Below are 17,381 nucleotides of genomic sequence, written 5' to 3'. Positions count from 1 at the left end.
TTATGATAAATCTATACAAGAATTTGACTTAGAAGTAACAAGGTTTACAACAATAATTGTTTTAGTAAGTTCATTTCAACTGATGAGAAAGTATTGTTTTTTTATTGTAAATGACGTTAACCTAGGAAAGGAACTAATACGGGATCTACGATGGAATGAGCTCGGGGACTATTTCAGATTAAAAACCAAAAACGTAGATTTGCAACAAGCATACAGAAAAATTCGTAAGGTCCGCTAGTTCGTTCCGTGGCTTAGTTGACATGGCGTCTGACACGGTTTGCTGGAAGACGTTGCTTCGAATCCTGCCGGATCGAAGGATTTTTTCTAGTGTTCGATCGTTGTATTAATAATTACAACAAACTAGTAATTTCACAAAAATAATTGAGTGTCATGCTGGTGGAACATCGTGACATTCAGTAACTTAAAAAGCATTTCAGATGTTCAGTAGTTCAGTGGTAGTACGGCACCATATTTCGTTTACTATAGGAACAGTAACTTTAAAATTGACAACTGATATTTAAACAACAACAATTGATAATAATTGTTATTGTTGTATTTGTTTATTTACTTGTGTTGAATTAATTCCATTGTGTAAGTATTACGTAAGTAGTAAGAGCTATCCACATCTCTTCGTACAGGACCTTAATTACAATATTATAATTTAGACGTTTTGTGGTATGTAGATCTTGGTAATCTATTAAAAACTCAAATTTAGTTTGTCGAAAATAACGTTTGTTCGAATTTTCACTACCTCGAAAACAGAATTATAACGAAACCATTGTTCTTTCAGGATATGTTGGATGTTTATCGCAAAGACACGATTAGTTTCGGTTAGGTTAGGTTAAGTTAGGTTTAAAAGAAAAAACATTTTCCTCTCAAAATTACTTTCGAGGTTATGAAAATTCTAGCAATAGCGTTATTTCTGGAAAATGTCATTTCGGACTCCTGATAGGTAACCGTATCTTTGTAAGATTTTAGTTATGACAGTGTTATATTTTTTTTTAATTATAGCGGGTTTGTTATAAGATCTCGCTTTCTGTAATGTTTTCTTCCACTATGATCACACGTGATTAATTATGATTATACAATTATAAAATACACGTAATAATAAAGTATATATTATCTTTTTTGTTACGATATCAAGTGACGGGCCGAACAAGTCGTGCGTCTGATGGTCAGCGACACGCCTACCCATAACAATTGAACTCAGAGCAATAAATTGCAAAGATCTGAAATAAAATCTGATATAAAGTTGACAAGCCTCGTGTGCCTGTAATTATAGCAGCACCCTTCAAAGGCGAAATAATTTTGTAATGCTTACATAACGGCTATTTAGTTGAAACATGTACTGCTTACCAGGCTGCTTATCTTTGGATCACATGCACATTATTTAGGAAAGAGACAGGAACTTTTATGTATAAAATTTGTGGTTGCGTATTGGTTTGACCTACCGCCTCTCAAGCAGAGGGTTGTGGGTTCGAATCCGGCTTGCAGCTCTGAGTTTTTCGGAATTTATGTACGAAATTTAATTTGAAATTTACCATGAGCTTTTTTCGGTGAAGGAAAACATCGTGTGCGAAGTTTCTAATCCGTATTGGGTCTGTGTGGGAACTGAAGCAAGCCCTCTCATTGTGAGAGGAAGCCCTTGCCCAGCACTGGGACTATATATAGGCTAACCAGTATTATTTATATATTTATAAATTAGTTGCAAAATATTCTCATTCTTTTGTCTAATTACACTTCTTTAAACATTTGCGACTATAAAACGTATTACTTGATTTTACGCAATGATAAATATTGTATGTCTTCTTGGATTATGGGATTCAATAATTATTACAGCATTCGGCGCCAGGCGTCCATAACACAGCTATGGTTATTAAATATAATTGAAACGGCTTTGGAGTGAGTGTTACTCATAGGCGTAATATTTTTTCTCTGTTTTGACTCAATGTGTGAATCATGTCTACGGTTTTGTCTGATAGTTTATGACTAAGGTTATCTTTTAAGACAATTCGCATGGTCCGAAACGATGATGTACGGTGAGTAATTCGCTGTACGGAGGGGTTTTCCAACATTTAAAATTTAAGTAACTCTGTCTATTGTTTCCAATTTCCATACGTCAAAACTCAAACAAGCTTAACGTTTCACTCAAAGATCATTATCTGCTTTTGAACTACAAAAGAATTTAAATAAAATCTATCAATACATCTTATATTACAAATATGTGCGTGTTTTTTTGCCAATGCGGCTCGTTAGCGGGCTCTCGACCAATTTCGCTCTTGCCGGGGGCAGCGGCCAAATAAAAGAATATTATAGTTATAGGACCCTCACCGCTTATTATTTAACTAGACCCTCTGGATCACCACACGCCCCCTTATTTAGGAAAGAGACAAGAATATACTTTTAAATGGATACAAATGTATATATGTATGATAATAAGGAGTAGTTTGTACCGTGATTTAGAGTTCATATACAAATGTGCAGGAACAATAAAGTGCTATATAAAATAATTACAGCCCTTTGTTCTACGATTTAGAAGCAGACTAATTGACACAATAATAATGTTGTTACAGTGGAACACAAAAGGCGACCGCAGAGGTGGAGCGGGGCAATAACGATCATGTCAAAAAGAAGGCCCGACACAACAACACGCGTTAAACACACGATCATAACATTTTATTAGAGTGCCGGTCAAAAGCAACCGCGAGACCGCCGTCAAAAGTTCAACCAAAAAAAAAACCAACAGGTCAGCTCGTAAAAGACGTAGAGTTATTGTGCGACAGACATTTTCCTGAGAAAAATCTCAGAGAGATTTTTTATATAAAGTTGGTCGATGTTCACGTACAATGCTTCCGAGTATTCGTTTGGTGAAAACTGAAAATGACTAAAGTAACTCATGTTTCCGCTACGAGAAATGTTTATTAGAGTACACGATAGAAGCATACAACATAATCTATGAACAGCAATTTTCAATTCCTATTTCCTTTGTTAATTTATGTTTATCGAACTACTGTAATACTTTAATTTACAAGGGACGTCAACTTAAATTACATAATTGAGGTATAATTTTAAATGAACATTAACCAGGAGTCTCGATCGAATTCCTTAGCCCATTGAAGAACTGACCAGGCGACCATAAAAAGCCGTAGATACCTACACGTAAGTAATACACAGGTTATAAGGGGACATAAAAAAGTAGGGACCGCGTCGGAGGTCGGCCCGACTACCCGAGAAACAAAGAATTCGTTTATTTTTTAACAGCTCGCCCGTACACAAAAGGAGGCATCGCGGCACGAAAAACGACTCAAACGAGGGGACCTTGTTAACCTTTTTAAAAAGAAATCGCGCGCCTGCTAACTAGAATTTCGGCTCAAAAACCGAGAAAACTTGCGCCGTTCGACGGCCGGACGTCGTCTGTCGCCGGCGCCTGCGCAATCATTATGTAAATTTGTAATATGAATGCGTCAAAATCTTAGCCACCAACGCGCCGTCGTTTATATTAAATTAACAACGTTTTTGTTTTGCTCTGAATCTCACCGCCCTGCACTTATGATCTAGATAGGGTTGCAGCGCTGGGTCATTAACGGGACCTATACCCGTCCGCGTGACATAAAATAGAAAAAGCGTCATGTTTAGCCATAATAGACGTTTAATTTGAGTCGGTTCATCATTTTGTTAGTAGCGGCTAACAACCGATGCGCTCGTAAAATTTGACTGCGCATAATAAGGGCGATTATCGCGCGGGGACGCGCGTGGCGGCGTGCTGGGTATCACAAGATGTGCGGTGATACACTCTTCATTAACTGAAAATCGCTCTAAATGGTAATAGGACGGGAATGAAGATCGATCGACGTCCGCTTCTGAATTAATGAAACACCCGAAAACTTAATAAGGTACCAACTGGCGTTTACATGTTTTCGGTAATTGCTTTTTGAGTGGAAATTTATATAATTGAAAAGCAATTTTCAGTGCTCATTACTTTTTTTAGGGGTAAATTAGGTTTCATACAGTGATGGTTATTGCAGTGGGGTTTACATCTTAGTTGAGATCGACATGTCTCAGTAAATGGGTGACAGCTAAATACGGCAATCATGAGTGGCTCACTGAAATAACTGTTGATAATTGTGTCGAGTCGGGGCGGTAAATGAGCTGCGCCGGGGCAGCGCTTTTATGTGAAAATGTTGCTAATGAGGGAGTGGACCGCAGCCCTAATGACGCGGACGTAGTTCATGAAAGTGACGCGACAACGCTGTGCGTGCGCAGGCACCCTTAGCTCTGCTTAGATGATATGCTATTACGCTAATTATTTTGCTCAGTCATCCGATATACGCAAATATGCTAACCACACAACATGCAGCGTATGACTACTAGAAAAGTTAAAGTTCTAAGCTTGTCACGAGTTTAAGAGGCTGTCCTCATCATATTCCTATACAACGTGGCTAATATCGGATATTACGATCTATTAATAAGCTAATTAACAATCAATACGACACGAAAGTTAACTTCCGGGAAAATAAATACAATATAGCGTTTTATTTTCCCTTTATTGGTGTTTGGCGGACATACGCAAGTGTAATTGTTATTTAATTGCCGAAGATAAGGTTTGGGGTTTTGCTACTACTTGTTCTTTGTAACGAATCTTGTATTTATAATAAAATAGTATCGTAGTAATAGTAGCAGTAGAGCTTCTTGTGAAAGAGTTCGTCCAGGGAAGTACTACCACTTTACCTATTTCTGCTACCAAGCAGTAATGTGAACATTACTGTGTTCCGGTTTCGAAGGGTTTGGGTCCTGGTGAAATTACAGGCAAATTGGACAGGCGTGTTGCTTTCCACCAGACAAACGACTTGTTCGTCCTGTCACTTAGTATTATAAAAAAAATAATTCTTTGAAACAGTGTTGCTTATACAGATAAGAGTTTGCTGCTCCTAGTTCGATTAAAAGCTGACTCCAATTTTTATATCTGAAATAAAACTTCACAGAATTTTTTTTTTGAAACCATAATGATATATTTTGAGTTACACTACTGCTTCTAAAAGCTTTTTACATTTACTGACGTCAATAATTAATTTCTTTTTTATTATTTACAGTCTTAATACTCGTTGACAAATATGTCACAATAAGCAACTAATTAGTACATCGTAATTAAATATAATGTCAATAATTAATAAGAAATCGATCCTAATCATTATTATATAGGGCACAGTCATTACTGTACCCTTTAATGATACAAGAAAAGAAGCTATTAAAACCTTTGAGTATTACTGCTAATTACTTGTTTTTAATGTAGTTTTTTAAATATTGGTATCAATATTTATAAATTGCATTCTTCAAGTACACTTTGTCAATCATTATTATAAATTAATTACATTAAACATATATCTGTCAAAATTATGCATGCGGAGCGTGCGGCCCGCATAAAAAGCGTAATTATCCGTAACTGTTGACTGAACGCTTATGTTTTTATACAGATACACTTAAATCATTTCTTGGCCTTAAATAGAAACGCGATAGTACAGGTAGCAGAAAAAGTTTTTATCTTCATTAATTAATGATTTCAAATTAATGTTATATTTTTATTTATAAGTTAATGAGCATAATTAATGAATGGATTAATGGTTAAATCCATAGTGGCAATATTGAAATATTTAAAAGTTTAATTTACGCAACGAATGATGAGTAAATAATATGGATTAACTGTTTGAAGGCAGGCTTTTCTTTTGAGTAAGACTGTACCTACCTACCAATTACGAAAGAGTTCTAGTATAGTAGAGTGAAGTCTGTGCGCTTAACTGTACGGCTGTTAAAGGATAGAAACATTTAGCCAGAAATGTCATACCGGTAACAGTTACCTGGTTTAATTACAGTTTAAGCCTAGTTAGTCAGTTCAGATCTTCGTGTTTCACATTGTAAAGAGACCGAACCCAGTTTTTGCTCGTAATGAAATTGTAAGTAGGGATGGGGTATCGATTTTTAATTCAATTAAATTGATTATTTCATTTTGATTGGATTCAATTGATTCATTTGCAATGATGAGTAAGATATAGCGATGATCGGGATTTGCAATGGATTGCAAGGGATACTTATTGTTCATTTTAATTCCTTTGTGACATTTTAGTAATATAATTTAAACAAAAGGAAAATAATGCCAAAGGTGAAAAACAGCTTTTAAATTACAAAATATAAATCAAACAAAACGATTTAGGATTGTAACAAAAAAATTTAGAATCCGTATAGCAAACAAATTTAGTTTTTCGTTTTAACAACTATACTATATTTTTAATGTAATAAATTAACGCTATTATTATTATTTATTATTCCAATAAAATTGGAGCTAACGATGAAATACAATTGTTTCTATTTTGGTTTTCTAATGACAGTCTAACAGCACAACCCTATTTAATTGTAAGCTCTATTACTTAGCGAGATCGAGTCTTGGCTGCGGATGTAAACCTACCTATTTGTATAGGTAGGCACCGGATGTACACTTTGTAAATAAATAAATGATAGTCAAGATTTTGCAGTTTAATATGTAAACACTCCAAACGTTAATAGAGTTATTATTTGACATTTGAAATTGGATCAGCACTTTTAATCATTTGAATCATTAATTTGATTTAAAAAATACATTGATATTTGAAATTAAAATCATGAAATTATAAAATCATCTATAAATTGATGTAATTATTTTTTCATAACAGAAGAGCAATTTTTCCGGTGCAAATAAAAATTAATATTATTATAGAATTAAGGTTATGGAAAAGTTTTTTATTTATTCCCAAGATAAATAGAATAAAAAAAATGCTTACTACTTTTCGCCGCTCTCGTCTTATAAGGTAATGTGTTATCCACTAATTCACTATCACAGTCACTGTATTTTTTATTTAATCTGGTCCTAATGCATTGTTCACAACTCGATAGCCGGTGCACAACATTGGAGCAACCCTTGACAGGATGCACTTGTGGCTGACAACAACTTGAGGTCACTTCCGTCTTGAGTCTTACTATCATAGTAACGTGTCGCAATAAAGCAAAGTTGGGGATGACAATGTAATCCATTATTAGACGATGTGTAACACCTCCAAAAACGCGAGGTGATGTGGCACGCTTCGTGTCGGGTGACCGACTAAATCAGTTGAAGCGACGCACGTAAGATAAAGCCCTGGTGGTAAGGTAAAGTGGGGCTCCGGTGGGCGAGGCCATATGGCAGGTGAGAATCGGTCGAGCCCCTCCAACAAGCCAATGACGCCGCGTGCTAACGGAAGGCGGGTCATCAGTTCCCTCCCCAAGCCGCAAGGGTCCGGTTATGTCTATGTACGGGCCCGGTGGGTAAGGGTTGGAAATTCCGATTGCTAATAAACGACCTTGCTTATAATGAAATGCAGACACTTACGTTTATGTGAACGGAAATTTCAGCTCCGGTTCCGGACATCCGGGTGCCCAGGATGTTGCTACAGTGTATGGGCAGATTTCGGAAAAGCGATTCATTAATTTCTTTATATATGATTATTTGGGACTCAACCTAATTACGTCTCTGAATAGATATGTAAACATATTTAGCACGCTTACATAAACATTGTTGATTTTTACATACATACTTGAAAATAATTTTAAAATATCTAACATTAATATACGCATATAAATACTAAATAAAAAAACAAGTATTCAATTCAAGCTCAGAAATATTCCACAAAATCTTCCAAAGGGAATAGTAATTATCCAATGACGTCTTGCCGATGACTCAAGCGCATCCGGCGGTAGATAGTGCTTATAATCCTTTCCACTTCATTAAAGAACGACTTCGCCTAGTAGGAAATTTTCAAAAGCGTAACTAAAGATACTTGATTCCAATATTAGTCACTCGATGTTATGGCGACCTTCAACAATAATTGTCGAAAATTGGAAAATTCTCTTATACACCGTAAATAAGCACATTATGGGAAACACGGTAAAAGGTTAATAACATGCCATTGTAACGGAACCACGAGTCACCATTGTTTACTAAAATATTTTTCGTCTATTTTATTTGTAAAATGAAAATAAGAAAACATTTTCTTGTCGAACGCTATTGTGGTATTAAAATGTAGGTCGTAGCATGCATATTATGTTGTATATTACAAAGACATACCATACATAAAAATACAAAAATCTATGTTGTAAAAAAACTTCCATGTAGTAAAGTATGTTTTTATTAGTTTTTCTTGTTTTTATTTATTTTATTGTTTTAAGAAAAGGTTTTCACAGCTTTAACTAAATATTACTCAAAATACAAAGCTTTTGTGCTTTTTCTATGAAAAACCTATTTTCGAAGTTGTGAGTAAATTCATAATTTGCATCCAACTACCTTCTATGTTTAATGAAGTTTTAAGAGCATTATAATTAAATTAAAACGTCTTCTAGCAAGTTTACCGATAAACCGATTATTTATGAATCAATCAAAACAAATTTACAATTAGTAGCAGTAGAGCCCCTTGTGAAAGAGTTCCTTCAGGGAAGTACCTATTTGTGCCGCCAAGCAGTAATGTGAGCATTACTGCGTTTCGATTTTGAAGGGTAAGGGTGCTGGTGAAATTACAGGCTCTGGACAGGGACTCCGGAGCCTGCATTGCACGGCCTCACTCGTAAGGGGGGCGGGTCGGAGGACAACTGGCCTGCCTTCCGTTGGCGCGGGAACCCTGGCAAAACTTAGGGCGGCCGGGCGGCGTCGTGGTGAATGTGCACCGACCCCACGGCACCGACTCAACAGGCGGGAGGTAAACCCGGGGGATTGTAGTGGGTTGTAGGAGAGTCCCTACATAACCCCTGAGTCTCCCTGGGCTCAGGAGTATCTATAAAGATTTCCCCCCCGTAAAAAAAAGGCACGTGGGAATTTTTAACTTGTGTCACAGGGTGATGGGCGCAGAAGTAGTGCACCTCAGATCTTTGCGATTTAAAGCTCTGAGTGGCATTGCAGCTGTTATGGACAGGCGTGTCGTTTACCAGCAGCCGCACAGCTTGTTCGTCCCAAGCAGCATTAGAAAAAAAAACTGTACAAAACTATTATACTTAGTATCGTGTAAAAGGAAATAACAAAACCCAACTCCATGACGTCAATCAATCATACGTCACATCGTAAAATGCAATGAAATGTATTGATAATGATTGGCTAACGATACTATTAGTTATATAATTAACTACCGCAGTAATATATGAACAATGTTATATCAAATGAAACGTGAATAACATAGAAGGTATACTTTTTATTTTTTTATTAATTACGTATATATTTTATACACTTTAGTAGCATAGGTATTTATATAGTTGCAGTAGAGTTCCCTGTGAAAGAGTTCGTCCAGGGAAATACTGCCACCTTACCTGTTTCTGCCGCCAAGCAGTAATATGATGCTACGTTCCGGTTTTGAAGGGTAAGAATGCTGGTGAAATTACAGGCACATGGGACTTTTTAACTTGTGTCTCTGGGTGATGGGCGCAGAGGCAGTACCCCTCAGATTTTTGCAATTTCAAGCTCTGGGCGGCACTGCAACTGCTATGGACATGCGTGTCGGTTAACACTTGTCACTTGATATCATAAAAAAGAAAATATGTACCGAGTTACCTGTAAATTAGTAACAATCTCTCAGGGCTATTACTATTTACTTTTTTACTTAATATTGTAGAGTAAATTATAGACTGCGTGTTAGATAAAGATGTATGGAAAGACAACGTGAGTCTAGATTCCACACAAATATGATTCAAAATGTATTCTATAGCATTTAAGTTTATTTGAAAAGAGCAATCCCCAGAGTTTCTTGCTTGTTCTTCTCAGGGAGATCAGCGTAGTGAACGAGCAGTAGCTTAAAAATGACGTTTTCAAGTAAAACCTATGGAATAATCATCTGTTCCACTATTTGACTTTCACTAACAACTTTTTCCTATGACTTAAAAATTCATCACATTTTATTTTCGTACAAAAATAAAAATATTTCAACAGATCGCACTAAGCGGTGATAATTCTGTACGGCAACAAAATAAAGCGCAAATACCAGTTCGATGCAAAGCACAGGAGTGGGGGTAGGAGGCGTCGGGGAGGACGCTTGCACGTTTGAAATTACTACCAAATACAGATCTAAAACGTGTCAGATTGTAAAACAAAAACCTAATCTATTTTTTGGGAAAATTATGTCAAAAGTGAAAGAGTTCGTTCAGAGAAGTAATGCCACCTTACCTATTTCTGCCGCCAAGCAGTAATGTCAGCTTTAATGTGTTTCGGTTTTGAAGGATAAGGGTGCTGTTGAAATTACAGGCACATGAGACTTGTCAACTTATGTCTTAAGGTGACGGGCGCAGTGGTAGTGCCGCTCAAATCTTTGCTGTATAAAGCTCTGAGTGGCTCTGCAACTGTTACGGACAGGCGTATGGCTCACCATCAGGCGCACGACATATTCGTCCCGTCACTTGACGTTATAAAAAAAAGTCCTGTGAGGTTATTATTTATTTACTTATTAATAAAACAGCTAACTAAAACTCAACAAGGTGCAATACGGATGTAGTTTACAACAAAACTTCCCATAGTACAAATAAAGTGGATTTAGGTAATCATTCAGTCACATGTGCAGGAGTCTCCTAAGGGAGTTTTGGTTTCATGTCGTCGTCGTCTAAGACATATGAACCTTCGATATAGATACATATTCCACAACAATTGTTTTTACATTGGAACTGTGGGGCGCAAGGAGCCTCCCCGCACGACGTACCCATGCCTTTCCTGTTTGTCTGACGCACCATGGGCAATAATCGGCGACTAGGTAAATCGTTGTATCGCGATTACTATATGCCAACGATACGCTAAGAAGAATGTCTAATGTGATTCCAGAGTAATTAAGAAATAATTCAACAGATTAAACAAAAAAAGATTGAGAAGAAGAGAAGAGAAAATTTATTTATAATTAATTTTAAACTAAGAACGACAATATTCCGTTCGGAAAACTTTTTAACTTTAAAATCATCTTGAAATATTCACCCGATTGGTAAATCCTGTCACCGCGATGGCAAACATTTTAGTATATAATAAGAAGAATATTTACGATAAGAAGAAGATAATGGACATCTTTCGAAAATATTCAAGTGTCTGATACAACGTCTTCTCAGTTATATGTTTTTTATCATACCATGTGCTAGGAAGAACAAGTCGTGCGCCTGGTGGTAAGGTCTGTTTTATATCGCAAAGATCTTTTTTTATAATATCGAGTGACGGGACGAACAAGTTGTGTGCCTAGTGGTAAGCTACACGCGTGTCAATAACAGTTACAGTGCCACTCAGAGCTTTAAATCGCAAAGCTCTAAGAGGCACGGACACTGTGCCTGTTACCTGAGACATAAGTTGACAAGTTAGTTTTCAAAACCGGAACGCAGTAATGCTCACATTACTGCATGACGGCAGAAATCTTTCTTAAGAAACTCTACTGCTACTAAATCTGCCAGTTTTATTTTCACTAATAATGTATTGAAAATGCTAGTATAATTTATATTTCCAGTCCGTTCAATGGACAAAATGTTCGCCAATCTATGTTATGTCATTATTTTTAGTTTCTATTAAAATAAATAGTAGCACTTTTGCAGTGTTTATCAACTTTAAGCATAATTACTATGTTCATGAATACCGCCAACTGTCCAGGTGTAATTATTCTTTTACAAAGCAAATGGATCTGAGATTCCATTTAAAATTCCCGAATTTAAAAAATCTCAAAAATCCCAACTACATAAAACTCCTTTTTTGTGTAAAGTTCTCGACCACGTTGAACAATTATTTGTTTAATTAAATTAATAATTAAAATTAATCCGGAATATTATGTCCAATATTCTATTATGTCTGTAATAGGAGTTTCCTCTAACTATAAAATTAATGTTACATTTTATATATTGGAGAGTCCTAATTAACTTGTGTAAAAATGTGTTTTCGCATTACAAGATAATCGTAATATAACTAACTAATAAGCACTCCGATTCTGTTGACTGAACAACCAACTTCAGAGGCAACCTTTTCTATTATTTATACCACTAAACAAAAGTATAGAGAACCGTAGCTGAAAACTAATAAATGCATTCAAATAAGCTTGTTTTGTATTGTATAAAGGTGCCTACAGATTTGCTCGATTTTTGTCGATCATTGAGTGTGATCAGACAAAGTTGAGTAAATGTGTAAGAAACAGACGATCGATATCGTATTTTTTTGTGGATCGACACGTGTCAATCGTCAAAAAATCGAGTAAATTTGTAGGCACCTTTATAAAGCTATACTGACAATATTCCAAAAATGTCTTATATGGTGAATACTTCGTTGAAACAATTACAACATTAAATTCATTACTTGAAATGGTTGCTGCAATCATTGTGTCTGATAGGCCCATCATTTCAAAATAAACATGAAAAATGTCAATAAACTTTGTCCGTGTTTAATAAAATAAATATTGCATTTTGTTTATCGGTCATAAATTTCCTACTGTTAACATTTGGAAACGGGAATAAACGCGTTTAAACACAACTAGATATTTTTCACACTTACCTAGTTTCCCGATGACACCAGCGCCCACTTTCCTGATGTTTCGGCCAGGTTGCACTGGACGAAACGTCGGTAAAGTAGGTAGGTGTGGAAAAAATACCTATTCGTGTTTAACACGCGTTTATTCCCGTTTCCAAATGTTAGTAAAATGCAACGCGAAAGTTTAAAAGAATAAAATTTCCTACTATGTCGTGTATGAATAACGTAATTACGAGTGTATGGAATGCAAGCTTACATGTTAGTCATGAAAACTGTAATACTATGTCATTGGAGATAGCGCTTGAGTCAGACTCATGCTAGTTGGGTTACAAATTTAATACTCGTAGAGTCATTTCCGTAATAATGTATACCTTATTATTTTATTTTTGTTATCTTCTTGATCACGAGAGCCATCGCATTGCTCAACGAGTTTCTGGCTCAGATCCGGTAGGCTGATATGTTTGCCGACAAGTGGTATTCCTGTCAGCGAATGTAGCTTACGCAGTAAGTCCACAAGAATGATTTCTTGAAAAGCAAGTAGAAGCAATCAGGGTGGCGGGCAGTGCCCCTCATCTTTGCAATTTAAAGCACTACAACTGTTAGAGCCTATGCACACGGCGTATTCTATACGCGCCGACGACACGCGTTTCACGTACACGCGCGGCAGACGCGCTGCAGTGAATCGATTCAAACATCGTGTTATAAGCAAGAAGCTTATATACTCCACTGGAGTTTACACTTAGAATTTCATGTAGTTGCTTAATTTAAAAAAACTAACTGAAATTAACAAACAAAACAAACTGAAATTAACAAACAAAACAAAAACTTACAAAACTAAAAATTAAAACTATCTTTTATCAAAATGCGCAATACATACGCGCGACTACTGTGCGTCTGCAACGCGTGAACTCGTAGACGACGGGCGTTTACGGCGCGTATACGTGCGTCGTCGGCGTGTATAAAATACGCCGTGTGTACAGGCTCTTATGGACAGGTGTGTAGCTTACCATCAGGCGCACGACTTGTTCGTGGCGTCACTTGATATTATAATAAAAAAAGCAATGTACGCTCTGGAATGTTTAATGGCAGTTACCAGTAACGTGGTCAGCGAGGCAAAATTTTGGGATGCCATAATAATAGTACGTGCCATCGATACGCTATGATGAAGATTCGTTTGTTTTTCATAAATAGATATTTAAATGACAGCACAAAAACAAACAAAAATGATTTAATTTATCATTGCAATGACTAAAACAAACAGATGACTAGATGACTCATCAATAATAAAGTAAATATTATATATGTACTTATTATTTTATCAGCTGAAATTTAATTTACATAAGGAGTCACCTTTTACTTATCGATGCCTTTTTGACGCAATTTACGTTACTCATTCAAACATTCTTAAGGCGAGGTATTTCAACATTTCAAGCTTAAATTTTAGGAGGTGAAAAGTGTGGGATCGCCAGTCGCGGTCTGCAATTCTCGCGCTATAAATTAATATGAATAGAATAAGAACCGCTGGGCAATTTTCAAATTTTAGGACAAAATGTGAATTTAATAACTAATAGGGCTATAGTTGAAAACCCAAGCTTAGCAGGTTCTATGTATTACATAAGTAGAAATATCTCAATATAAAAATTATGTACAAAGTTACATATTTTATTCTTAAATCATTCATTTTAGATTTTTATTTTCGACTGTTTTCAATATTTTATATGATCGGATAAATCTACTAATATCTAATAAAATATCCAATACTGTCGTGTAACCCGTTAATACATTCTTTAGACAATATTTATAGGTGTATCCTATGTTTTTTGTAAAACCGTTATTATAAATAAATGCCTAAACCATGTGATCAAGCAAAACAGTCGTGCTTCTCCACAGGTGACTCGTCTTAATGCTACGTCAGTTATGGAAGTATTACGAGTATTATGATAAGCAAGATTACTGGTTACTCATGAAAACTATTATATTATATTACTCAAGATATCACTTGAGTCAGATTCATACTGATCATTTACGCAATCATTAGTATTCTATAGAAAGCCGTGAAAGGTCTGAAAGATCGGATGGCGGTTAGTAATGACAGTCAGGTTAGGACAGCGTGGCCAAGTTCTAGGTGGGTACTTTTGCTGATGAAATTACAGGCACATGGGATTTGTCAGCTTATGTCTCAGTCTCAGGGTGACGGTCACAGTGGTAGTGCCCCTCAGATCTTTACAATTTAAAGCAAAGAGTGGCACTGTAATGTATTGGACAGATGGTAAGCTACACAGCTTACCATCAGGCGCACGACTTGTTCGTCCCGTCATTTAGTATCATAAAAAAATACAAGATATCAATTATTTCCATTCATAGATTTCATAATTGTCAATAACACCAGTTGGGCATTATCAAAAATCTCACGTAATATCGAAATTAAACAATTTTTTTGGGATCCATATCAACCAGTTATATCTATTATTAATGCAAACCCCCTATTCTGATCTGGTGACTTTACCATCTCAATCAGCCGTGACCACAGGATCTGTAAAGAGATCGAAACGTTGAATTGTTTAAAAAAAATATACGTGATTTAATAATTTTGGAATTTGAGATATACGTCGTACTTTATAGCAGTGTAAATTGTTTGAGAGGTCAGGCAAGTATCAGTTACTATAAAAAGTAATGTTACCTAAACAAAAAGGTAAGCTAGATCCTAAAATTATATGAATCTTTATGTAAGCTGTAAGTACTTTTGCAATTGAAGGACTTATCTTTTTTTGTATAAATAAAGGACACTACCATTGCCACGTAATACCTTAAAATAACTCATTGAATTAGACATTGACAAATAGTGTTGCAATTATTTACTTAGCTTTGTTCATCTTTGCACGTAATTAGTAACAAACGCAGACTGAATTACTCAAACGATAAGTAGTTCCTACTTAATTAATTTACTTCAGCACTTTTAATTTGTAATTAATTAATTGCAAATGATTAGTAGTCCCGTTTTTACGTGATTAGTAGTACGTCTAGTATAATTCTGACGGAAAAAATATTTATGGGTAATTTTCAGATAAGTTTTCAGTTCCTAATTTCGGTGGCAATTTAGACTATTATCATGAAGCATCATTTAATAATCAAGTATAGCAACCTGAAATATCATTTAATATTGTACGATAATATAATCGAACATTTAAAATTAAAAATTGCTACCAAAATTTGATACAGAAAACTAACTTGAAAATGACCATGTTCTATATTGTGATGTACATAATTCTTTTACGTCAAAATTGTAGCAAATTTTTTTTTATTTTATATTTTATATTCAGAGATAAAAAAAAATTTTACGTACTGACAATCAAAATTCTATTACGTTGCCTGATTTGATCGGAACCTTTACATAGAGAATATTTTATTTAAATTTACTAGTGTCAATGCTCTAATAAAAATACCATGTAGGTTATTTTACCAGCAATCCCAGTCTGCAGATTTCTTTAAATATGTTTCTTATGAGTCTGTTGTTCTTGAACATTTTAATTTATTATTTGTGTCGTTTTGATTTGGAACGTCGTTCTTAATCTCTGTCGACATTTCGGGGACGGACACCAAACACTTAGTGTCAAAAACACATAAAGCGACAAAAACTACTAATATTGGTAAACATGCCAGAGAAACATTTGTAACGCTCAATGCCTGTGTCTATATATATTTTTTTATACAATAACCATGAGCTCCATCCTGTTATTGCTGCTTAAACGGGTTATGGTCCGTACAATAACATTTTTTAATTAGTTTTTACAGAAAGCTGTCTATGCAGAGCGTGCATGGAGTATTTTAAGAGGGAGCAGAGGAAAAATTCCTTTTTTGATTTGATTTTAGCGGGGTATATCCACTTTAAAGTTAAAAATAAAATATTGTATGAGTAACTACACGATATATTCAAGCATAGACATTACATACATAAAACATAAAACAATTAAGTTTCCTCGATAGATAAAAATCACGAAATGACCTCTAATTTTCACATTTTTTTCGATTTATCCTCGAAATGATACAGATTATTAGGACAAAAATTAGATAATTAATTATATTTATGCATGATCGACAACTGTCACTACGGATTTTTTTTAAATCCTTTAATTTTAGAGTTATTCCGCTAAAACGAATTTGGTACTTTTAATGCGCAAAATTCAAAATCTCCTGTCGCTTGTCACGCGAACTTTAGGCATATATTTGTTTCACAAATTTGGGCGGAGCCAACGTCAAAACTTTTTTGGCGTGAAAGCTCTTAATACAATGCAAAAGAAAAATCTCGGAGTGCCGAGTTCGTACCCGAAGTCTTCAGCAACCTTGAGTAGCACGAGTATAACCTTGCACCCACCACACGTAAGCAAAAAAAAAAGTGCCTCGAAACCGTATCGTATCCCGCCACACCGTACCACAACCAATTAAGGTATATGGCAAAATATCAGCGAGGGTAATGTATTATAACTGAGACGTAGATCCGTTTCTTAAATTCGTAATTTTTTGTCTTCTATTTTTCTATTTTTTTAAATATAAAATCAAATAAAAGTAGTTTTAATTCTCATTTGATTTTTAAGATTTATATCTTTGACTCATAGTAAGGCTTACAACTGCAGTTGTCTTTTTATGTATTAAATTACTTGCACACCAAGGTTCCTTATTATTTGTGAGGATCTGTAATTAGCTATCAAATATTGTTATTATTATTTAATTTAGTTTTAATCTGTTTGTCTTCATATAAGATAAATAAATATAGTGGTTAACTTTCATGACTTTATTTCGTTTTAAGAACGTATGCGAAAAACACACCTTATTCAAAAATTACTTTAAGATTCTATTCCTTACTCCTATA

General features: G+C 35.2%; 1 protein-coding gene across 1 annotated transcript in view; it reads right to left on the bottom strand.

The window, feature by feature from the left end:
• Window positions 1-17,381, bottom strand: part of LOC113229743 — a 52,440-nt gene that overhangs the window by 10,997 nt on the left and 24,062 nt on the right. The window contains exons 2-3 of the mRNA XM_026463426.1: window positions 7,150-7,368; window positions 6,810-7,107 (exon numbers count right to left, since the gene is read on the bottom strand). Coding sequence (XP_026319211.1) covers window positions 6,810-7,107; window positions 7,150-7,368 — 517 coding nt within the window. The remainder of the gene's footprint in view (window positions 1-6,809; window positions 7,108-7,149; window positions 7,369-17,381) is intronic.

Source organism: Hyposmocoma kahamanoa, unplaced genomic scaffold (genome assembly GCF_003589595.1).
Source record: "Hyposmocoma kahamanoa isolate Upper Pololo Valley unplaced genomic scaffold, ASM358959v1 62, whole genome shotgun sequence".
Taxonomy (NCBI): Eukaryota; Metazoa; Arthropoda; class Insecta; order Lepidoptera; family Cosmopterigidae; genus Hyposmocoma; species Hyposmocoma kahamanoa.
This window is presented reverse-complemented; position numbering and strand designations above follow the sequence as displayed.